The sequence below is a fragment of the Rhinatrema bivittatum genome, chromosome 2 (genome assembly GCF_901001135.1).
Source record: "Rhinatrema bivittatum chromosome 2, aRhiBiv1.1, whole genome shotgun sequence".
Lineage (NCBI taxonomy): Eukaryota > Metazoa > Chordata > Amphibia > Gymnophiona > Rhinatrematidae > Rhinatrema > Rhinatrema bivittatum.
The window spans coordinates 373,149,338-373,175,017 of NC_042616.1; the positions used below are offsets into that span (position 1 = coordinate 373,149,338).

General features: G+C 47.1%; 1 protein-coding gene across 4 annotated transcripts in view; it reads left to right on the top strand.

Moving 5' to 3' along the window:
• The window catches only part of LOC115084728 (serine-rich adhesin for platelets-like), an 859,145-nt gene that overhangs the window by 66,576 nt on the left and 766,889 nt on the right, over positions 1 to 25,680 (top strand). For all 4 annotated transcript variants that reach the window (XM_029589967.1, XM_029589968.1, XM_029589969.1 and 1 more), the window contains exon 2: positions 3,751 to 3,817. In XM_029589967.1, coding sequence (XP_029445827.1) covers positions 3,751 to 3,817 — 67 coding nt within the window. The remainder of the gene's footprint in view (positions 1 to 3,750; positions 3,818 to 25,680) is intronic.

Here is a 25,680-nt window from a genome sequence, read left to right on the forward strand (position 1 = left end):
CTGCACTACCAATTTGGTTAGCTTCCCTAATTTCGCATAGGATTTCACTGTCTCACCATCTTGGCCAGGTTAATGGTAGTATACTCCTATCACTATACTCTTCCCCAATACACAAGGTATTTCTACCCATAAAGATTCAAATGTGCATTTAGTCTCGTGCAGGATGTCTATCCTGCTGGAATCTGTGCCATCTCTCCCAGATGCTTCTCTCTGTCATTGCGATATAATTTGTACCCTCGTATAGCACTGTCCCTTCCACCACGTCTCTGAGATGCCATTTAAGTCTGTCGTCATTCACTGCTATACATCCTAGTTCTCCCATCTTACTACTTAGACTTCTGGCATTAGTATACAAACATTTCAAAGTGTGTGTTTTGTTTGTATTTTCATTCTGCTTTCTAATTGATAGGGATAAATTGGAATCTTTTAGCTTCGGTGAGTTTTTAATTACAGGCACTTGGATTACTTTTGTTATTAATGGAACATCACTGTTGGGATGCCCTAATTCTAATGCATCATTAGTATCCTTTGAAGATACCTCCCTCCGAACCATGTGTTGCTGAACAATTGTCGGCTTTCCCCTTTGTTCTAGTTTAAAAGCTGCTCGATCTGCTTTTTAAAGGTTAGCTCCAGCAGCTTGGTTCCACCCTGGTTAAGGTGGAGCACATCCCTTTGAAGAGACTCCCCCTTCCCCAAAAGGTTCTCCAGATCCTTACAAAACTGAATCCCTCTTCCTTGCACCATCGTCTCATCCACACTTTGAGACCCCAAAGCGCTGCCTGCCTCTGGGGACCTGCGTGTGGAACAGGGAGCATTTTAGGGAATGCTATCTTGGAGGTTCTGGATTTCAGCTTTCTACCTAAGAGCCTAAATTTGGCTTCCAGAACCTCCCTCCCACCTTTTTCCTATGTCGTTGGTGCCCACATGTACCAAGACAGCCGACTCCTCCCCAGCACTATCTAAAATCCTATCAAAGTGACATGTAAGGTCCGCCGCCTTTGCACCAGGAAGGCATGTTAACTGGTGATCCTTATGTTAACTGGTGATCCTTATGCCCACCAGCCAGCCTGCTGTCTACATTCTTAATAATCGAATCACAAGCTATGATGATCTACCTAACTCTTCCCTCCTGGGCAGTAGCCCTGGGAGACTCATCTTCGGTGCGAGAGGACAGTGCACCACCTGGAGAACAGGTCCTTGCTATAAGTCACCCTGTTACATGTAACTGCCTTTTCTGCACCATTGTTCTAGTTATGTTTATTATGCACCCCTGTTTTATGTGAACTAGCATGATGTGACTGCGGTCTCGAATGCCGGTAAATAAAAATCCGAAATAAATAAATAAAATAAGATCCTTTCCTGCTTCACCAGGTTAATGCTCTTTGATCATGAGACCTTCTTCCTCCAAGGCAGCACCAGGCTGCCAGTCTGAAGTTGGGACTTGGCTACTATGTCCCTGAAGGTCTCATCTATATACCTCTTTGTCTGCCTCAGCTCCTCCAGGTCTGCCACTTTACCCTCCAGAGGTCGAACTTGTTCTCTGAGAGACAGGAGCTCTTTGCATCGGATGCACACGTACAACTCACCGGCAGGTAAAAAAAAATCATACATATAACACGACGCAAAAGACTGGGAGGACCACCTCCCCCCCCCCCCCCCCCGCCCCCCTTCTTGCTGCTGGACTGCTGCCTTCATCTCAAATTTGTTCAGTTCCTAGTTAAGGTTTAGGTTGCTATGGGAGTAGGAATGTGTTTTATTAGGGTCCTTTAAATGTATTAGTATATTCATTATGTCTGGTAGTGGTCTACAGGGGAATGATCAAACTCTCAATAAGGTGTGGGGAATTTGTGAAGTTAAAAGGCTGGCTTTTTTTTTTTTTTTTAGTGTGAAAGGGATACCTGCCTATAAGTTAAAGCAGAGCTTTCCAAACTTTTCATGTTGGTGACACTTTTTAGACAAACATAATTTCGTGACACAGTAATTCAGTCTACCAGCAAACCAGAGGTTAAAGGTTAAACGAACTAAATATATTTCGACAATTTATGTATGTTTCCTTAAATATATATATAAATAAAATGTTTCATGACACAACCTATCTCATAATAAATATTTGCAGGCTTCCACTTCCTCCATGCTGATCACATACATTGTGAGATCGGCGTAGAGAAAGTGCTACTCTTGCACATTCCCAAAGATTACATGTGCCAATCACTAAAAAGTAATTTTTTTTTTAACCTTTGCTGTCTGATCTTAGTTTTCTAATCGGTTAGTCACAGGCTTTTTTTTCCTACCTTCCCTTTCTTGTTTTTTTGCCAATTCCTTTTACAGGGTCTTTTTTTTCTATTTCTTTTCTCTCCATCTGTCTTCTTCTCTCAAACACACAATCAGGTTCTCATTCTCACACGCTGTCTATCTCTCTCTCACACACACACACACACACACACACACACACACACGCTCTCACACTCACATGCAGTCTCACTCTCACATGCTTTCTCTCATTCATACATACACACTGTCTCTCTTATGCACATGCTGTCTCACTCTCAGACATACAGGCTCTCTCACTCCCACATGCTCTCTCTCATTCATACATACATACATACATACATACACACTGTCTCTCTCGTGGAATGCTGTCTCACTCTCACACACACAGGCTCTCACACTCATATGCAGTCTCACACATCCACAGCTCTCACTCTCACATGCTCTCTCTCATATATACATACATACACACTCTCTCTCGTGCACATGCTGTCTCACTCTCACACACACAGGCTCTCTCTCAATCTCACATTCTCTCTCTCATACATATATACACACTGTGTCTCTCGTGCACATGCTGTCTCACTCTCACACACACAGACTCTCTCACTCCCACATGCTCTCTTGCTCAAGCACAGGCTCTCACTGGCACATGCTGTCCCTCTGTGCAGGTTGCCGAAGGATGGGCTCTGCAGCGGCCCTGATCTTCTCTGGCCGTGACGTGGGATCCGCAGCAGCCCTGCTATCGGGTTTCCTCCTCTTCTTGGGCCGCCGTGACGTGGGATCCGCAGCAGCCCTGCTATCAGGTTTCCTCCTCGGGCCGCCACAATGTGGGATCCACAGCGGCCCATTAACGCTGCTCTTCTTCTGTACGCAGCAGATGCTCCTCCTTCCTGCCCACGCGGCTCCGGCAACGTTTTTCTTCCGGGGCTGTGCAGGCAGGAAGGAGGAGGAGTGAACGTGCCCCTTTTCTTTGGGCCGTGGTTAGGTAAAGCTCAACCACGGCCCCGACGATCTTCTGGCTGTAGTTCCCTGCTTCCGCCGGCCCTGTGGACCGGGTGACACACCTCCACACTGCAGGCGACACACTAATATGTCGCGACACACACTTTGGAAAGCTCTGAGTTAAAGGATGAGCTAGGGGTGGGAGGGAGGGTTGGGAAATATAAACAAACTTGTGCTTATTAGCTACCTTACTGACTATTAAAAGCACAAACACCCAGACACACTAAATAATATTCCCCAATAGTTTACTTCTCTCCAGTACTTTTAGAAAACATTCCCAAGCAAAACTTACTGATTCCTTTGTCACCAGCAAGGTGATCCTCTCCTCTCGGTGCTCCCCTCAGTAGTGTAAGGAAAGCTCTTCAGCCAAGGCACCAGCTCTTTTAGATGAGTAATTTGCTTTTTACAAATTAAATGTTTACAGGAATCCAAAATAAACATGGAGACTACAATAATTGTTTTGTTCTTTGGTTTTAGTCTCTTTGATCATCCTTGCAAAATGAGCACCAAAGTGAAAAATTTCAATGGCCTGTTTAATTGTGAGGTGAGTAAAAAAAACAAAAAAAAACCCGAATCTGAAAACATCTGTCAGTTTTATCTGTTGGTTTTTTGTTTATTTTGCATATATTGGAAGAAAAGTGAATTATTTTCTAATGTTAAAAAAGCGCATTGCTCTGCCACATTAGTATGTTTAGTACAGAGGCGTGCTCTGAGCTTTAGAAACTGTAGGACATTACTATGATTTGTTAGCACATACCAGATATGCAGCTCTGAAAGTATAATGGACAGTATTATTTGGGCTTACAATCTAGTGAAGATGGACAGGACATACAATGAAAAACAATTGAGGATAGTGTGATTCAATTGTGGATTTTGATTGAGTAATACCATTGTGATAAAACAGGAGTTTTAGCTGTTAATATTAACACTGGCAGGTGCTGTTACTATCCTGTCTCCACCCCCATCCCCGCTCACTTATGTCCATATCTAAGAATGAAACAGAGAAAACTAAATTTGAATACATAAGGCTGCACATGAGCCAAACTATTACCAGTGTCCAAAACCTAGGTGCTTATCCCTTTCCATTCACCATGAACCAAGCAGGACAGACATCCTTTTGCAACCCCCTCGCCAAGCCTCCAAGCAAAGGGGCCACATGTGCCTCTGAGAAGACGGCATCAATGGCTCATGTACCCAGTCCCACTGCTTAATCACCTATTTAATGTAACATATGACAACTTGTAAAGTATCTAACATCGAATATCCTGACTACCATGTACAGATTATTAATCATTGTGCTTATGCATAATGTATATCTCCAAACTTTTACATGGCTTTTTATCACCAGTGGACAAAGAAGGAGAAAAAATGGACTGGGAGTAGGTGGCTAGTAATGCTGGCCAGCGATTAAAAAGGAAATGGTGCTGCTCAGCTGCCATATTTCAAAGATGGCCAGCGTCATCACTACTGTGTCTATGGCCTGATCCTTCCCATCTCACAACATCACTTACGTCATTTGCAGGAAGGGAGGACAAGTCACATGATGCCAGTCACGGATGCTAGAACATGCTCGTGGGGGGGGTTTGATAGCCCACCTGCTATGTTAAGTTAGGGCATCCAGACACCTGTCTTGGGCCCTCATGTTAACATTGGCAGGTGCTATTACTGCCCTGTCTTCTAATATATACAAACATAGAAATGACGGCAGAAGAAGATCAAACGGCCCAACCAGTCTGCCCAGCAAGCCTTTGCACTTGTTTTTTTTCTCCTCTCTCATACTTATCTGTTACTCTTGGCCTTTAGGTAACCTTTTGGTTCTGTATCCCTTCCACCCCCGCTATAATGCAGAGAGCAGTGTTGGAACTGTATCTAAGTGGATATCTAGCTTAATTAGTTAGGGATAGTAACCGCCGCAATAAGCAAGCTACACCCATGCTTGTTTACCCAGTCTATGTAATTCAGTCATTGTTGGTTGTTGTCTGTATATGGATCCACTTTTCTTCATTCCCCCCCCCCCCCCGCCATTGAAGCTGGATATGCGTGAAGTATCAGATTTTCTCCCCTGCCGTTTAAGCAGAGAGCTGTGCTAGATATGCGTGAAGTATCAGATTTTCTCCCTTGCCGTTGAAGCAGAGAGCTATGCTGGATAGGCATTGAAAGTGAAGTATCAGGCTTATTTGGTTAGGAGTAGTAACCGCTGTAACCAGCAACTACTCCCCGCATTTTTTGTGAATGGAAATCCTTCCCCCCCCCCCCCCCCCCCACATTACCTCTTGCCTTTTGAAGCTTAGAGCAATGTTGGAGTCGCATTAACTGTGTGTATGTTTATTGAATAAGGGTATTATCTCCAGGTAGTAGCCGTCATTCCCACGAGCCACCCACTCTTCATACACATCCTCTAGACTTTATAGGTCCACAGGGTTTATCCCAATCCCCTATGAAGTTCTTCACAGTTCTGGTCTTCACCACTTCCTTCGGAAGGGTATTCCAGGCATCCACCACCCTCTTCGTGAAGAAATACGTCCTGATATTGGTTCTGAATCTTCCTCCCTGGAGCTTTAAATCATGACCCCTGGTTCTGCTGATTTTTTTTTCCGACGGAAAAGGTTTGTCGTTATCTTTGGTTCATTAAAACCTTTCAAGTATCTGAAAGTCTGTATCAATCACCTCTGCTCCTTCTTTCCTCCAGGCTGTACATATTTAGATTCTTCAACCTCTCCTCATAAGACATTTGATGAAGACCCTCTACCTTTTTGGTTGCCCTTCTCTGTACTGCCTCCATCCTGTCTCTGTCCCTTTGTAGATACGGTCTCAAGAACTGAGCACAGTACCCCAGGTGAGGCCTCACCAAGGTCCCTGTACAAGGGGATAATCACTTCCCTTTTCTTACTCGATATTCCTCTCTATGCAGCCCAGCATTCTTCTGGCTTTAGCTATCACCTAGTCACATTGTTTCGTCGACTTCAGATCATTTGACACTATCACCCCTAGGTCTCTCTCCTGCTCCGTGCACATCAGCCCTTCACCCCCCATTCAATACATTTCTTTCAGCTTTCCACACCCCATATGCATGACTTTGCACTTCTTGGCATTGAATCTCAGCTGCCATATCTTTGACCACTCTTCCAGCTTCCTTAAATCCCATCTCATTGTATCAGAGTGCAGCATCCCCGGTACCATTCAGTAAAGGTTATCTAGTTGGGTAACCCTGGTGCTTTGCACCCCCATGGGAATAGGTACACAGCAATAATATAAAATGAGTGTTTCCCAGTTGTTCTATGAATATTATTGTCAATATTGGCATTTGGTTCCATGTTTCACTGTCTTCTTGACAAATATGTTTTTCACTTGTGTATGATTCACTCAATAAAAAATTGTTGATACAAAAAAAAAAATCCCATCTCATTCTCTCCACTCCTTTCGGCGTGTCCACTCTGTTGCAGATCTTAGTGTCATCCGTAAACAGACAAAAACCCTGCCTTCTATCTCATCCGCTATGTTGCTCACATAGACATTGAACAGGACCGGTCCCAACACTGATCCTTGCGGCACTCCGCTTAACACCGTTCTCTCTTCAGAGTAAGTTCCATTTATCATCACACATTGTAGTCTGTCCGTCAACCAGTTTGCAATCCAGGCCACTACCTCGGCACTCACTCCTAAGCTTCTCATTTTATTCACCAGCCTCCTGTGCGGGACGGTATCAAAAGCCTTGCTGAAATCCAAGTAGATGACATTGAGCGCTCTTCCTTGATCCAGTTCCCTAGTCAACCAGTCGAAAAAGTCAATCAGATTTGTCTGATAGGATCTTCCCCTGGTGAATCCATGCTGCCTCTGGTCCAGCAATTCCTCAGACTATAGATAATTCACTATTCTTTCTTTCAGCAGCGACTCCATCACTTTACCCACCACTGAAGTGAGGCTAACCGGCCTGTAGTTTCCAGCCTCCTCTCTGTTCCCACTCTTGTGAAGTGGGACCACCACCGCTCTTCTCCAATCAGCTTTGCATGCAATGCTTAATGAACCGATGAGAGACTGGACTCTCTTTTAAAGTCAATTTCATGACCTGTAAAGCCTGGCATAAGAGGGATTGTAGCTTTTCCAGCTTATCCTTGGGTAATCTGGATATCATTTGCTTGGAATCCAATTCTATCCCTAAAAGCAAAGCATCACTGGGGCCTTCTGTTTTATCTTGGGCTATTGATAGATCCCATTCCTCTGCAATGCCCTGGAATGTTTAACAAAAATGCACATGCAGCAGTATCCTGTGACCCGATGAAAAGAGAATCCTCCAGATAATGTGTGGTGATCACCAGTCCTGTCTTCTGATTAGTAACCCAGTATAAAAATAAACTAAATTGATCAAAATATGTGCAAGAAACAGAGCACCTCATTGACATGCACTTGTCAAAATGATACGAATGCTGCGAAACTTAAAACCTAACAGTGGGAAACTGGGTGCACGGGCAAGAGTCAAAATGCTGACTTAGTGTCAGCTTTTGCCATTAAAGCTTCCTTGCCACATTCTTAGTAGATTTATTGAGCTGTTGAAAGATGATTGCTGAACTGTACACGCCTTAAAAGGTAATCTTTCATTCACTGATGCGCCGCGGGGAGCCTGAATTTGCCTGATTCTGTAGAAATAGTGTAACCCCCAAATATTTGCAGTGGATAACCTCTGACTGTATTTCAAGTGGAAGCTCCAGGTATAGATAACCTTACAGTAGATAATCAGATTTAACCAATAAACTTGATACAAATTCATTAGTTTTAGAGAGCAGATACAGATACTTTTTATGAGGTGATAAATTAATTTATTAGCAGCATAAGGTAAACAAGATTTAATATGGTACAATTCTCTTTCTTTGGTTTTGTTACAATTTAGTTTTAGTTTTACAGTGTAAGCACTGTCATGTAAGATAAATCAGGATTTATAAGCGTTATCTTTAAGATTAATTTGCACTTAAGAATTACGCAAGTGACACTAAATTAACTCAGCTACATAAGAAGAACATAACATAAGAATTGTCATGCTGGTTCAGACCAAGGGTCCATCAAGCCCAGCATCCGGTTTCCAACAGAAGCCAAACCAGGCCACAAGAACCTGGCAATTACCCAAATACTAAGAAGATCCCATGCTACTGATGCAATTAATAGCAGTGGCTATTCCCTAAGTAAACTTGATTAATAGCCGTTAATGGACTTCTCCTCCAAGAACTTATCCAAACCTTTTTTGAACCCAGCTACACTAATTGTAGTAACCTCATCCTCTAGCAACAAATTCCAGACCTTTATTGCGTGTTGAGTGAAAAAGAATTTTCTCCAATTAGTCTTAAATGTGCTACTTACTAACTTCATGGATTGCCCCCTAGTCCTCCTATTATTCTAAAGTGTAAATAACAGACTCACATCTACTCATTCAAGACCTCTCATGATCTTAAAGACCTCTATCATATCCCCCCTCAGCCGTCTCTTCTCCAAGCTGAACAGGCCTAACCTCTTCAGCCTTTCCTCATAGGGGAGCTTTTCCATCCCCTTTATCATTTTGATTGCCCTTCTCTGTACCTTCTCCATCGCAACTATATATTTTTTGAGATGCGGCGACCAGAATTGTACACAGTATTCAAGGTGCAGTCTCACCATGGAGCAATACAGAGGCATTATGACATTTTCCGTTCTATTAACCATTCCCTTCCTAATAATTCCTAACATTCTGTTTGCTTTTTTGACTGCTGCAGCACACTGAGCTGACGGTTTTAAAGTATTATCCACTATGATGCCTAGATCTTTTTCTTGGGTGGTAGCTCCTAATATGGAACCTAACATTGTGTGACTACAGCAAGGGTTATTTTTCGCTATATGCAACACATTGCACTTGTCCACATTAAATTTCATCTGCCATTTGGATGCCCAATCTTCCAGTCTTTCAAGGTCCTCCTGTAATGTATCACAATCCACTTGTGATTTAACTACTCTGAATAATTTTGTATTATCTGCAAATTTGATAACCTCACTCGTCGTATTCCTTTCCAGATCATATATATATATATATATATATTTCATGGGCTTCATCCATCCACGTCCAGCACTCATCCAGCGTTCATCCATCCTCTTCCAGCTCTCATCCAGCTCTCTTCCGACTGGCAGTCCGCAGTCCACGCGCCTACGCGACGACCTTTGTTTGCCCCTCCGGGCAGCCCCTAAGGGCTTCATCCCACTCAGCCAACACTTTTCTGCAGAGACAAGCCTCATCCAGCCATCATTAACTCATCCAGTCGTCATTAACTCACCCTCTTCTTCAATATCCTTTGGGGCTTCAATCGTGCTCATGTTCCCTATCGCCACCATCAAAAACCTCTACAATAACCGGAAAAAACGCTCTGACCCTACAGTCCCCCAACTTAAGCGTCTGATACCAATTATGACATCCCCACTCACTCAATTCCTTGGGCTTTGCTTATTCTCACTAACACTCTTTAACGCCCAATCAATTTCAAAAAAAACACATTTAATCAATGACTATCTCCTGGACTCACAACCGGATATATGTGCAATCACAGAAATCTGGTTGAAACCCACAGACCTAGCCCTTATCAATCAACTGCCCCTTCACCTCTATGATATCCATTCAATACCCAGACCTAAAAAAAGAGGGAGGGAACTCTGCTTAGCTGCAAAAAAAGAGCTGAGACTATCCCTACAGATCAGTACACATACCTCCCGTCTGGAATTTGCCCTCTTTAGCTCAAAACATCTCCAAATTTGTCTACGCTCCGCCTGGCCTCCTAGACTCGGATCCATCTCCACTATTGAGCTCATTGCCAAACACAATAATGACACCCCAGCAGTCTTCTTGGGAGACTTTAACCTTCACATTGATGTGATTCCCCCTATCCTCCAACTGCGAAATGCTATTATCCTCCTTCAAGGCTATGGGTTTCTCACAAATCGTTAAAAGTCCCACGCACAAAGTGGGGCACACACTGGACCTTATATTCATAATCTCTGGCCTTACACTATCTTCCCCGTCTTTTTGCTCCCCTATTCCATGGTCAGACCATCTAATGATCACAACGGATCTTTGTATCAAGGACAACCCTGTGGCACCAATCACCAAAACCACAATTCACTACAGGAACTCCTGCTCCATGGAAGACCTTACCTCCCACCTTTCATCGGAACTTACTAACCTTGACCTTTCCGACGCAGAAGCAGCCATCTCTACATGGCATAGCATCATAAACAAGGTGGCAGAAAAACTATGCCCTTTAAAAACTAAAGAGCTCAACCCATCCTGTAAAAAACAAAAAACCATGGTTCACTCAAGAACTAAAAAACATCAAACTAGAACTGAGAAAAAAAGAACACGCATGGCGAAAGAGATCATCCAACTCTACACTAAATGAGTACAAAACCCTCATGCACAGTTATAGAAATAACATCCTTCGCACAAAGAGAGATTTTTATGCCCACAAAAATTCACAATTTTTCCTTTGATGCCAAAGCACTGTTTTCATTTGTTTCAGAGCTCACAAAACCCAACTCATCAGTTATCCCCGACGATCAAGTTTAATCCAGATGCACTGAACTTGCACAATTCTTCTAAAACAAAAGCCTTAAGCTAATAGCACCTCTGGCAACGTATAATATAGAACCACCTTCTTTCCTCTCCCCCCCTTCAGCCAGAAAGCAAACCTAGAATCCTTCGAACCCACTTCCTCACTCGAAATTGAATTGATTCTCAAATAGATAAAACCCTCCACTCATCTGATAGATGCCATTCCATCTAAATTACTACTCACCATCCCAAACATCATTGCGAAGCCCTTAGCAGAGATCATCAACCATTCGCTAACCCAAGGATTAGTACCAGACACACTGAAAATAGCCACCCTCAAACCTCTCCTCACTTAAAGGTCTCTCCCTAGGGGATTGATTCACGCATTTCGAATTCCACGCCAGATATCTGATGCCATAACCATAAATTCTCCTGTTAGTTGGACTTTAATATGCACCCATGCTTAATAAGTCTGTCGTAAATCTGAGTTTGATTGTTATTTGCTATTTGGTTTTTTTTTTGTAATAATTTTAAGTCGTTCTCAGCTTTATCTATAAGTTCTTACGAAGTTAGCCCTGTTATTTGTAACCTCTTGTTCGATGTAATTTCCAACTTTGGTTCAATGTAAACCTTCGTGATATGTACCAGTACATGAACATCGGTATATAAAAGCCTTTAAATAAATAAATAATAAATAAATTTAAATAAATATTGAAAAGCACCGGTCCAAGTAGAGATCCCTGAGACACTCCACTGTTTACCCTTTTCCATTGAGAACATTTGCCATTTAATCCTACTAACTGTTTCCTGTCTTTTTTTTTTTTTTTTAATATATCTTTATTGGTTTTCACAACATACAACAATCGTAACTTTCACAAAGAATTTTCACAAATAACTTTTCTTAGAAGAAACCCCCCCCCCCCTCCCCCCTAGAGACCAAGACAGTTCAAGTCGGCAAAGGGACCTAAACTAGTCCAGAAGAATAAATTCCTCTCTCGTTCTCTCTGGGATGGCTATTTCGTCCGTAAGTAGGGTGTTGTGGCCATTTCGGTATTTCCAAGTAGGTTCCTCTTGCTGCGTCATCTGTGACCGAAGAAAAACCGGCGATCTCCATTTGTGGTCAGGAAACCGGTAAGAATCCCACCTTAGGGGCTAGATATTCTGTAAAACCAGCCCAGATGGAGCGAGTTAGTACAGACTTCTTTGGAGTGTGTTGAGTGAGTATAGCATGCTCCATAGAGCACAAGAGTACCAGTCGTCTAAACCATTCGTCGTGACTAGGTCTCTCAGTTTTTATCCAATTTTTTAGGATGGTTTGTTTACCCACCAGACCTGCTCGCATTACAAAATAGATGTCTGGAGTGGACAGGTGGGGTCGAGTCGACTCTGCCATCCCGAACAGCCACAGATTGGGGTCTGGTGGTAGTGTCTTCCTCAGAATAGTTGAACACGTACTGACTATACGGTTCCAGAAGACAGCAATCTCCTTACACTCCCAGAAACAGTGGAAATAATTGCTATCAAAATTTGCACATTTCGGGCATTGAGGTGATTGTGCAACCCGCATTTTGTGGGCTCGGGCCGGGGTAATATAACTCATCCAGAGAAATCTGTACTGCGTTTCCTGCAAACAAATATTTTCCGAGATCATTTTCATATTTGTAAAACATTTTTCAAATTCAATATACGTTAATGAGAATAAAGCCCATGCCTGCCATCGGGGATAGAGCATTTTTAGTGGTCGGGAATCTGCATACTCCGCTATTTCTTTGTAAAAATGGGACACGGAAGGTTTTACCTTCCCTCTGTATTGGACTAAATCTCTCAGCTGAACTTGAGAGGGTGAGTCATCCTTAGGGTGCAATCTGTGTTTTATGAAGTGGGATACCTGTATATATGCAAACATATCCGAGTCTGGTAGGGCATATCGTTGCTGGAGAGTTTGGAAAGAACAGAGGTCTCCAGTTTGTCTGTCTATAAGGTCTGAAAAATATGTAAGGCCTTGTTGGTGCCAGCGCTGAAAACTACTCTCAGTTTTTCCCGGCAGAAATAAGTCATGCCCCTAATGACAAGAAACTGGTCTATTTGGGTTTGCTGGGGACTCAATTCACAGAGCATCCGCCAGGCCTTTCTGCATGTCCATAACAAGATCTGCGGTTTTATATGATAGGGGACTAGGTGAGTGGGGAGCAATATTAGAGGATTCAGCGACTGGACCCCATACCACTCCACCAAGCACGCGTATGGGGTAAGCATGGATGTAGCCCCCAGCCAATCCCTTATATGTCGTATGGAGCAAGCCAAATTGTAAAACATCAGGTTTGGGCATCCCAATCCCCCCCTCTCTGTTGGGGTCATCAGGGTCGATAATGCAAGCCGCGCTCGTCCTCCCCGCCAGAGAAAACCCCGCAGCGCTCCCATCAGTCGTTTGTGATCTGTTTTGGAGATCCACAGCGGGGCCAATTGGAGGACATAAAGCCATTTTGGGACGAGAACCATTTTGAAAAGTTGGATTCTCCCCACCAAGGATAATGGTAGCGTCGTCCACCTCCGAAAAGCAGACAATGTGGTCTCCATCAGTGGCTGAATGTTTCTCGTATAGAGATTGGAAATTTTTAATGGGATATGCAGGCCCAAATATTTTATCTCTTTTTCCGCCCATCTAAGAGGGAAATCGGAACCCCATTTCGCCCTTAAAGTGCCTATTACATCCAAAGCTTCCGATTTAGTATAGTTTATTCTTAGGCCTGCAAACGAGCCATAAAGGTCCAAAATATCGAGAACAGCTGGTAGAGAAAAAGAGGGCTGTGTGAGATAGACCAGAAGGTCATCTGCAAAGCCCGCTATCTTAAATACATGATTTGGGCCCCCAAAACCCTTCACCCTTACACTGCCATCTATCTTCCGTAAGAGGGGATCCAGAGCCAATATATATAGTAAAGGCGATAAAGGGCATCCTTGCCGCACTCCTCTCCAGACATCTATACTATCTGACACATGGCCATTGACCAATACATAGGAAGTGGGTGCTGTATATAGCAAAGATAAAAATTCCATAAACTCACCCCGCAATCCAAATCTAGAGAGGACCGAAAAAAGATAAGGCCACGCCACTCGGTCAAAAGCCTTTTCTGAGTCAAATCCGATAACCATTGCTGGGATGTTCTGATTTTGGCAGATGGACATCGCAGTTAGGAGTTTTACTATATTCGAAGCTGGTTTCCGGCCCCTCACAAAACCAGCCTGGTGAGGAGAAACCAATCTTGGGAGGAAAACCTTTAATCTCTCCGCTAAGACCTTGGCTAATATTTTAAAATCGCAATTTAATAGGGAAATAGGCCTGTATGAGGACGTCTGCGTGGGGTCTTTCCCGGGTTTGGGAAGGACTATTATGTGCGCCATATTAAAAGATGCAGGGAACTTTCCCGTAGATAAACCCTCCGTATAGTAATTTTTCAGGTGCTCGCAGAGATAAGAGGTTAAGATTTTATAAAAATCATAAGAGAACCCGTCTGGGCCCGGAGATTTCCCAGTCTGAGCGGCCGCGACTACTTGCGTGATTTCAAATGTTTGAAGTGGCCTATTCAAAAATTCCCGCTGGGAGGCCGAAAGCGCGGGCAACCTAAGGTCCGTAAAAAATTCCGTTTCCGCTGTGTCATCCGTCTGGGGCTCAGACTTATATAGGGAGCTGTAATACTGTCTGAATAACTCACTGATCTCCGACTCTTTATGCACATGCCTTCCCGAATCCGAGGTGAGGTGTGCTATAAAGGATTTCTTCCTTTGCGTTTTGGTAAGGTTTGCCAAAAGACGGCTAGGTTTATTGCCAAACTTAAAGAGAGATTTTTGGCCTTTCCACAAATAGGCCTGTGCCCTACAGTCCAAAAGGGTGTTCAATTGTCCCAGGATGCCATAAAAGGTGTTCCTATGTTCTTTGTCATTGTGCTGAATTAATGCTTTTTTGGCCTTTCCCAAAGCAGTTTCGAGGTCTAGGATTTTCTGGTTTATACGTTTGTTCCGTGCATGAACGTATGAGATAATCTCACCTCTAATGACTGTTTCCTGTCTTTTAACGAGTTTGTAATCCACGAAAGGACATCGCCTCCTATCCAATGATGTTTTAGTTTTCTTAGAAGCCTTTCATGAGGGACTTTGTCAAACGCCTTCTGAAAATCCAAATACACTACATCTACCGGTTCACTTTTATCCACATGTTTATTAACCCCTCCAAAAAAATGAAGCAGATTTGTTAGGCAAGACTTCCCTTGGGTAAATCCATGTTGACTGTGTTCAATTAAACCATGTCTTTCTATAAGTTCTATGATTTTGATCTTGAGAATAGTTTTCCCGTCGATAGCAGGGCTGAATTAGTCATGCTGTCGGGGGATCTGTCTATCAGGTCCGGGAGGCAGAGCTACCAAAGTGATGTCAGAGCTTTGTTCTGAGGCTGCGTGTGGTTTCCCGCACTAGGATCAACTCTCTTCAGTCTGTTTTATCCGCGTGCGGGATTGCACGCGGAGCGCCAGACCTCCTCAGTTTCTGACAAACCCAAAAACCCCCCGAAAACGATGAACGACAAGAAGGACCGTCGTCCATTGGGCTTCAAGCCTTGTGCCTGCGGGAAGGTAATGTTCTGCACTGATGACCACAACAAGTGCTATCGGTGTCTGGGCCCAGACCACCCAATGGCAACTTGCTCCCACTGCGGGAAAATGTCTCTGCGGGCGCGTCGGCAGCGGGCCGAGAAAATGGAGGCCTTAAAACTGGGCTGCATGGGTTCATATGCACCCCCCCCCCCCATCCGAAGCGTGATCGTTGCTGGGACCGGCTTCCACGGTGCCACCCCAACAGCGCCGAGCGGCCTCGGTTGAACCGTCTGACAGCCATTCCAGACAGGGAGTACGCCTGGCGCCGTCCAGAGGACGAGACCTCATTCGGGACCGAGTGAAGGGGCGGAAGGAGTCGTCTGAATTGACGCAGGGGGCTCACAGGCCTTCGACGCACAAGGCAATGGCGCGGCCTGCGTCTATGTTCTCCGTCACCGCGACGCAGATGATGCATGCCACAGCTTCACGTCCACGATACGGGAGGAATCGCACCAAGAGTCGACGCGACCTGCATCGAAGCAATCGAAGCGACCTACGTCGATGCAGTCGGCGTATGTAATCGAGCCGACGCATCGACGCAAACATAGACCATCTGATTTATCTTCGAAAAAGAATACGATGCCATTGACGCAGAGGACAACATAAACCATGTCGTCCTCTATATCAGTGACACAAACACCTTCGAGTGCCGATAAATCGAGAAAAAAGGGGCATCTCACTGCCCAGGTACCACAATGTCCCCTGGTGGACCTCTCAGCGGACTCCAGAGAGGATCTCGGCCGGGCGCCAACTCCTCACTCTCTCTCTTCGTCCCTTAGAGTCTACTCGGACCTGTCATCCGTCTCGAAAGCACGCTCTAACGGACACAGTTTACAAGAGCCGCTTGCAAAGAAACGGAGTACATCTGATTCACCTCACACTCGAAAGGTTATTACACCTCCACCAGACTCGGATATACTGTTAGTGGCATTGCTGCGCCAAGGCGCAACATCTCGCCCAGTCATGCCTCTGCACACTCAGGAGGTGTTGTCCAATTTATCGATGGCTCTTTGATGTCATGCAGGCTACCTACAAATTGCCGATTAGTTCCCCCAGCACAGCACCGTCCTCTCCACAGCGCTCGGAACCGGCCTCACTAATCCCTTCCCCGCCGACTCCAGTGGAGGCCCCCCTTCCCGCCACATTACTACCACCACCACAGCATTTTCCATCTCATCCCATTGTTAGCAATGCTTTACAAGGTTTTTCTGACCTTTTTTTTTTTTTTTTTTTTTTTTATAAACAGAAATGTTTTAAATAGCAATGCTTGTTGATGTTTTTATATTTTGCTCCTGGAGCTATTTCTTGAACATTTGGCTTTTTCCTTTTCATCGGGTACTAACCTTGACCCCTGAAGGGGTTTATGCTAGGTCAAGCATACAATTCAATACTGGTGTACATCAAGCTTGTTTTCCTGTTGGAGCTTCAAGATAAGTTGTTTCATCAAGCTCTTTATCCAGTTAGAGCCTCAAGTTAACTTATTTTGCTATTTCACATTTTAACTCCATTATAAAATATTTAAAAACATATATCTGGAACTTGGACTTACATTAGACTGGATTCTCTTTTGGGCCAATGATTATAAACACAAAGTAGGCATCTGTTCAATGCATAAGACACAGGACACCATTTACATGGTGTAGTCTTAGTGTCTTTTTTATGAGGTCTAGCTAAAAATAAAAATATTTATAGATTCATTTCCATTGCATATTAGGGTGAAATCACTTTTTTTTTACACTATTCTTGAAGCACAAAGAGTTTGATAGTTAGGCATGGTTTAACTATGATCAATTTAGAGACAAAATGGAGGAAAATCGTTTTAATGTCGTAGGGTACTAAAGATGAGGGAATATGGCTTAAGCAGATGACCAACAAGCACTCTCCCCTGACCCAAATCTCTGGTCACCCAATTAAAGAAATAGATCAGATTTTTCTAAGATGGTTTACTTCTGGTTAAAACCATTCTGCCTTGGATCTTGCAATCTATTGGATTCCAAAAACTTCACTATCTTGTTTAGCAGCGATTCCATTAGTTTGCTTGCCACAGCGGTCAGAATAACCAGTCTCTAGTTACCATCTTCCTCCTTACTTACACTTTTTTAAATCTGAGCCATATCTGCCTGGCTCCAGTACTACTCCCAACTCTATAGAGAGTCTAAAGAAACACTGAACAAGTCAGCCAGCAGAGCTGCCAAGACATCTCTTAAGTTTAGTTTTAAGTTAGCTTTTTTTATGAGTGCAATATTCAGAAAATCGACTGAGGTTTAGCTCACTTCCTATCTTATTTGTGTTCAATTTGTGTGGTCTTTCCACATTGAATACCAAACAAATATTTAAGCAATTTTGCTTTTTCCTCATCAGCCTCTGGATATTCCTCCCCTTTATCTCTGAGTTTCACAATGCTACTTTCCTACCGTGTAGCAGATGGACTCAGGACCAATGGGTATAGTGTACTCCTGTTAGCAGTTGGAGACGGATCAGATTTCAATCTGACGTCAGCCCCTAGACCTATACCTCTGCAGGAAGTGCAGCTCTTCAGTATTTTCCGTCTCCATAGCAGTTAGGGACTATCTTTACGCTCTCAGAGCATTAGACCAAAATTAAAGAACAAAACCCGAAATTTAAAGAAGAAACCTACCTGAAGACGAGCCCCGCACTCCTTTGGTGATACCCTTGGGTCCCTCTCCCAGTTGAGTTTCCCGAGGTGATTTCCGTGGTCCCTCGGAGGTGAGCCTCGGTCCGATGGCCGATTCGTGGCAGGGACCTAGCCCCTGAATCCTCGGGCGTGGCTGAGAGGCAGCGGGTGCACCCCTCGAGCGCGGCGAAGGTATTTGCCCTCTCCCCCCACAGCCGGAGACCGCCTGTAGTGAAACCAGGAAGCGCCGAAGACAAGGTAAGGTGGAAATCTTCTACTTTAAGGTCTCCGAAGATCGAGGAGGAGCACAGGTCGGCGATTGGAACCTGTGCCACCGGGTTGATCCGCCCTAGTAGGGCTAGGCCCCGGTTGCTCCAGGGTCTGCCCACGTGGAGACCCTCCGAGGATGTCGCCATATTGCCCGCATGCTCGCCGTCGCCATCTTGGCCCTGTTCGCCGCGCCGCCCGCCGTCCGATCTAAGTGCACAAAATTACTTGTGCGCATAATCTTAGACGCACATAAAACCTTATGCGCATAAGTTACGCGCACAGAACAAGGCGCAGATCTACGGCTAGGCGCGCATCTGCGCGCAAACATCAGACGCAATGGAGCGCAAAAGAGCTTACGGGTCCACAGAAATGGCACCTCCAGAAACAGGAATAAAAGCTCAAGGCCTCTGCCCAGCATGCCACATCAGAGCTGCACAGAGCGAGGAAGCCGACGCGCTATGCGCACACTGTGAGGAGGCCCTGGGAGATTCAGGTCAGGGCCAGCCCCACCCAGGGCCCAGTACTAGCTCCTCAGGGGGCACCCCGGACCTAGCAGGCCCCAGTGAATCCACCCCACAGAAGGAGACCCCCAGGGAACCGGCGCCCCTCAACTTAGACCCAGCGTTGATCTCTTGGGTGGAGTTGTTTAAGGGGATTCACGCCTTTGTCAAAATGCAAACTGAACCCCGGGCGGACCAGCCATATGCGCCACCGGAAGACCCTCATGCCCCAGGACCCTCGAGGTCTAGGCACAGGCTCCCACCACCCAGAAGCCCCACCTACGGGGACACTGATTTCTCCGAAGAGGAAGTCGAGCCCCTTGAGGAGGGGGAACTCCCCTCGGGGATGGAGCCATACCCGAACCATGAGACGCTTCTTCACAAAGGATGAGCTTCCGGACCTTGTATCCCAATGCCTATCGGAGCTCGCTATCCCGGGCCAAGGCACCTCGGGGGAACCTAGAATGAATCCCCTGCTGGCGGGCCTTCGACAAACGTCTCTCCATTTTCCTCTCTTACAGGCGGCACAACAGCTAATTGACCTGGAATGGAATGCTCCGGAGTCCTCATTCAAAGGAGGTTGAGCCTTGTCGGCCATGTACCCCCTGGACCCAGCGACCAAGGAACTTCTGGCGTGCCCTAGAGTGGACGCCATAATCTGCGCGGTCGCTAAGCGCACTACCATCCCAGTGGAGGGAGGAGCGGCACTCAAGGATGCACACGACCGGCACCTGGAAGCCATCCTAAAACAATCATTTGAGGTGGCAGCCATGTCCCTGCAGATTGCGGCCTGCTGCACCGTGGTGACACGTTCCTGTTTATCTCAAGTCAGGAACAACACCCCGGGAGAAGACGTGGAATCCGCACTATCATTCCTCACTGATGCGGCTTCCGATCTAGTGCGCACAGCAGCCAGAGGAGTGTCGTCCACAGTGGCAGCCAGGAGACAACTCTGGCTTCGAAATTGGTCGGCTGACGCCTCCTCCAAGACACGCCTCACGAGACTGCCCTTCAAAGGATCCCTCCTCTTTGGCAGCGAACTAGAAAAACTGGCCAACAAATGGGGCAACTCCCCATTACCTCGCCTGCCGGAAGACAAGACGAAGAGAAACCAGCGTCCCTTCCCCAGGTCCTCCAGAGGCAGAAGCTCACAGCGCTTCAACCCTTACAAGAGCAACTACCAAGCGCCCCGCACTACGGGCAGGAACCAGTCTTTTCAGAACAAGCACAGCAAGAGGGGAACCAGCTCGGGTCCAGGCCCCAGCTGTACACCACAATGAGATTCAGCCGACCCATCCAAGGGAAGAAGCCATAGGGGGCAGGCTAACCCTATTCTACCGCAGTTGGGTCGAGATAACTTTGGACAAGTGGGTCCTAGCCATCATCCGAGAGGGGTACTACCTGGACTTCTTTCGAACCCCTCCGGACAAGTTCGTGGAATCTCCCTGCCACGACCCCCGCAAGAGGGCGGCAGTGGAAGCTACACTGACCAGACTTCTGGCTCTCGAGGCCATAACCCCGGTACCTACACGGGAAATAAATACTGGACATTACTCCATCTACTTTATCGTACCCAAGAAAGAGAGTACATTCAGAACCATCCTGGACCTCAAGTCGGTCAACCGACACCTAAGGATCCCACGCTTCCGCATGGAAATCCTACGATCAGTCATACGTGCAATACAACCAGGAGAGTTCCTCACATTCCTGGACCTGTCTGAGGCCTACATACACATCCCAATTCATCAGGAACACCAGCGCTACCTACGCTTCAAGGTCCTGAATCACTACCAGTTCCGGGCACTACCCTTCGGGTTAGCCACCGCCCCCCGGACGTTCACCAAGGTAATAATAGTGGTGGTGGCAACACTCAGGAAGGAAGGAATCCTCGTTCATCCCTACCTGGACGATTGGCTGATCAGAGCAAAATCACCGGAGGAAAGCCGCCAAGCAACCAGCAGAGTCATAACTCTACTGGAAAGCCTAGGTTGGGTAGTCAACACAAACAAGAGCTCCCTACAGCCCTTGCAGTTGCTGGAATACCTAGGAGTCCGATTCGACACCAAGGAAGACAAGGTCAGCCTGACCCCTACAAGGAGACCAAACCTGTGGAACCGGCTCCAGACCTTGCTGAGCGCCTCCCGTCCCACAGCATGGGATTACCTGCAAGTCCTCTGACTAATGGCATCCACACTGGAAGTGGTGCCATGGGTGCGAGCCCACATGAGGCCCCTGCAACGCTCACTTCTATCACGGTGGAGTCCACGTTCCCAGAACTACACCGTACGTCTACCACTACCGGCCAGAGTCCGGATCCAGCTACGGTGGTGGCTACAGATCAGCCACATGAGCCGTGGATCAAGACTATCCTCCCCAACCTGGACCCTGCTCCCCACAGATGCCAGTCTACATGGGTGGGGAGCACACTGCGAAGAGCTAACCGCCTAAGGGCGGTGGAACGAAAGAAGAGGCGGGGGGTGGAACATCAACCGCCTAGAAGCACGGGTGGTCAGTTTAGCCTGCCTGCGGTTCGCCCACAGACTTCGAGACAAAGCAGTCAGAGTGATGTCTGACAACGCCACGACGGTGGCCTACATCAACTGGCAGGGCGGAACCAGAAGCCAACAGGTGTCCTTAGAAATAGACCCTCTGATGGCTTGGGCGGAAGCAAATCTCCAGGATATCTCCGCCGTCCACATCTCCGGGAAGGACAACACCACGGCAGACTTCCTCTGCAGGGAAAGTCTAAACCCAGGAGAATGGAAGCTGTCACCCACAGCCTTCAAGATGATAGTGAATCGGTGGGGGACTCCAGACATGGACCTTCTAGCAAGCAGATCCAACACTCAAGTACCCAGGTACTTCAGCCGCAGGCGGGATCCGCAGTCCCAGGGGATCGATGCCCTGGTACAGGGCTGGCCACCGGGGACCCTGCTTATATACGCCTTCCCTCCGTGGCCCTTGCTGGGCGCAATCATTCACAAGATTCAGCGGCACAGGGGGCTAGTTCTTCTGGTGGCCCCGGACTGGCCAAGAAGACCCTGGGACGCAGACATGAGAAGACTACTGGCAGGGAATCTACTACCCCTGCCTCCACACAGAGACCTGCTACAACAAGGTCCCATCCTCCATGAGGATCCAGCTCAATTCTCTCTTACGGTCTGGCCATTGAGAGGGCCCACCTGAGAAAGAGGGGATACTCGGGGGCAGTAATAGATACTCTCCTCCAAGCACGCAAGTTCTCCACATCTCTAACATACATAAGGATCTGGAGAGGCTTTGAGGCCTGGTGCGAAGACCACAACGTCAAACCACGCTCCTCTAAAGTTCCCGTGATTCTGGAATTCTTACAGAATGGACTACAGAAGGGTCTGTCCCTCAACTCCATCAAGGTACAGGTAGCTGCATTGTCATGCTACGTCTCCAGGAGCGAGGACGACAGCATAGCCTCGCACCCAGATGTATCACGCTTCCTGAAAGGAGTCAAACACATTCGCCCACCACTAAAGTGGCCAGTGCCCCTGTGGAACCTCAACCTCGTCTTGGAGTTCCTAGCGGGATCCGCCTTCAGACCCCTCCGAGGCTTCTCCCTCCGTCTGTTAACCTTAAAGATGGCGTTCTTGCTGGCCGTGTGTTCGGCCCACTGCATCTCAGAGCTAAAGGCACTGTCCTGCCGAGAGCCGTTCCTCAGACTCACCCCGGGGACCATTCTGCTACGCACGGTTTCCTCCTTCCTCCCCAAAGTGGTCTCACACTTCTACCTTAACCAAACCATCTCACTACCTACGATGGGCGGCTTGAAGAAGTCGGAAGAAGCCCGTAGTCTATGCCATCTCAACATCGGCAGACTCCTATCCAGATACCTGGAAATGTCGGAACCAGTACGAAAGACGGACCACCTTTTCGTCCTTCACAGCGGGAAGAGGCAAGGGGAAGCAGCCTCACGGGCAACCATTACCCGCTGGATCAAGGAAGTCATCAAGGCGGCATACGTAGAAGCGGGAAAACCACCACCTCTACAGGTCAAGGCCCATTCTACCAGAGCCTAGGCGGTTTCCTTGGCAGAAACTAGAATGCTGTCACCTGCCGAGATCTGCAGGGCGGCAACATTGTCCTCCATCCATACCTTCTCCAGATTCTACCGTCTGGATGTTCAGGCTCGGGAGGACCCAGCATTTGCAAGGGCAATCCTAAGTGCGCCACGGGCAGCCTCCCACCCAGTTCGGGAGTAGCTTTTATACATCCCATTGGTCCTGAGTCCATCTGCTACACGCTAGGAAATGGAGAAATTACTTACCTGATAATTTCGTTTTCCTTAGTGTAGACAGATGGACTCAGCATCCCACCCTCGGCTGCTGTTATACATGGTTTTTCAGCGAATCAAGGGTAAGCCATGTTTTCATTTACCTAGGGCATCCACCCTGCCGGGTGTCGACGCTTTCCGGTTGAGTACACTGGCGGTCTCCAGCTATAGTCAATCAACCAGTTCAAGGTAATCAAGTTAATCAAGTTTTTAATGTTCTAACAAAGTTATTTAAGTTAACCATATTAAGTTAATCAATCAGTCAGTCACACATATATCCACAATGCTTTTCAAGGAAGAATACTGAAGAGCTGCACTTCCTGCAGGGGTATATGTATTAGGGGCTGACGTCAGATTGAAATCTGATCCGTCTCCAACTGCTAACAGGAGTACACTATATCCATTGGTCCTGAGTCCATCTGTCTACACTAAGGAAAACAAAATTATCAGGTAAGTAATTTCTCCATTTTGCACTGCCATCTGTTACTAATATATCTTTAACAAAAATATATAAATAAAAAGGTCTTGACCCACCCATTTTACAGTATTTTCTATTTTTCTTAGCCTGACAGCTTCTGGTTATCCTGGGCCACATGGCAGTGGTAATTCATTTTGACGCACTGACCCGGCTGCACATCTGTTGTATGAAGTAGGGCTTGTGCAACCAATATACCTTTCCTAGCGTGTAGCAGATGCACTCAGGACCAATGGGTATAGTGTACTCCTGATGAGCAGTTGGAGTCGGATCAGATTTCAATCTGACGTTAGCCCTAGTACATATACCGGCGCAGGAAGTGCACTCTCTAGTATTTTCCGTCTCCATAGCAGTTAGGGACTACCTGCACGCTCTCACAGCGTTAGAGAAAAATTTAATGGAGAAAACCTAAAATAAGAAGAAAACCCACCTCTACAGCGAGCCCCGCTCTCCTGCGGTGACATCCTTGGGTCCCTCCCCCAGTTGAGAATTCCCGAGGTGATTTCCATGGTCCCTCGGAGGTGAGCCTCGGTCCGGCGGCTGATCCTCGGCGGGGACCTAGCCCCCGATCTCGGGCGCGGCTGAGAGGCAGTGGGTGCAACCACGAGTGCGGCGGTGAAGGTATTTGCCCTCTCTCCCCGGAGCTGGAGACCGCCCGGAACGAAACCGGGGAAGCGCCGAGACAAGGTAAGGTAGAAATCTTGTTTAAAGTCTTCGGTCTCCGAAGCTCGAGGAGTCGCACAGGTCGCCGGCCAGGACCAGTGCTACCGGGTTGATCCGCCCTAGCAGGGCTCGGCCCCGGTTACAACCAAGGGCTCTCCCACGTGGGGACCCTCCGAGGTGGTTGCCATATTGCCCGTGTGGTCGTCGTCGCCATTTTGGCCCTGTTCGCCGCCCTGACCGCCATCTCGATCCGTGCGCATAGGGCGAGTCGTGCGCACAACGTTACACGCTTAAGTGCAATACGCACAAGTTACTCGCGTGTACTAGACCAGGCGCATAACTACGACTTGTGCGCACACCAGCACGCACATCCGTCCACACGCACATATTCGACGCACAAGAGATTTCCGCGTTTATACCTATGGCACCACCAGAAAAGGAGCTCAAGGTTCAGGGCCTCTGTTCAGCATGCCACATCAGAGCTGCACAACACGAAGAGGCCGACCCTCTGTGTATCCAGTGTGAAGAGCCTCTGGGGGATCAAGCCCAGGGCCAGCCCCATACGGGCCTGAGTGCTAGTTCCTAGGTAAGCACCCTGGACCTAGCAAATCCCAGCGGGACCCCCCCTCAAATGGGGCCCCCCAGGTACACAGCGCCTCTTAGCTTGGACCCAGCGTCTATCTCCTGGGTGGAATTTTTCAAAGGCCTGCACACCACCTTCATTCACAAGCAGACGGAGCCTCCAGTAAAATGGCCACAGCCTACACCAGAGGACCGCTACGCTCCGGGCACCGCTAGGCCCAGGGTAGTGAGTCCACCACCCGGAAGCCCCACTTACGGGGACACGGACATCAAGGAAGAGGAATCAGAGCCTTTGGAGGAAGGGGAACTCCCTCCAGGGACAGAGCCTCACTGGACCATGAGACGCTTCTTCACCAAGGACGAGCTTCCAGACCTGGTCACCAGCAGCCTGAAAGAACTTGCGATCCCGGGCAAAAGTGCCTCGGGGGAACCTAAGCCGAATCCTCTGCTAGAGGGACTCCATCAGACCTCCTGTCATTTCCCTCTGTTACAAGCATTTCAACAGCTAATTGACCTGGAATGAATTGCTCCAGAGTACACATTCAAAGGGGGACGGGCTATGACAGCCATGTACCCTCTGGACCCGGCGGCCAAAGACCTTCTGACATGCCCAAAAGTGGATGCCATAGTCTGCGCAGTCTCGAAGCGCACTACAATCCCAGTGGACGGAGGTGCAGCACTCAAAGATGCGCAAGACAGACATCTGGAATCCATCCTTAAACAGTCCTTTGACGTCGCCACTATGTCCCTACAAATAGCGGCCTGCTGCACTGTT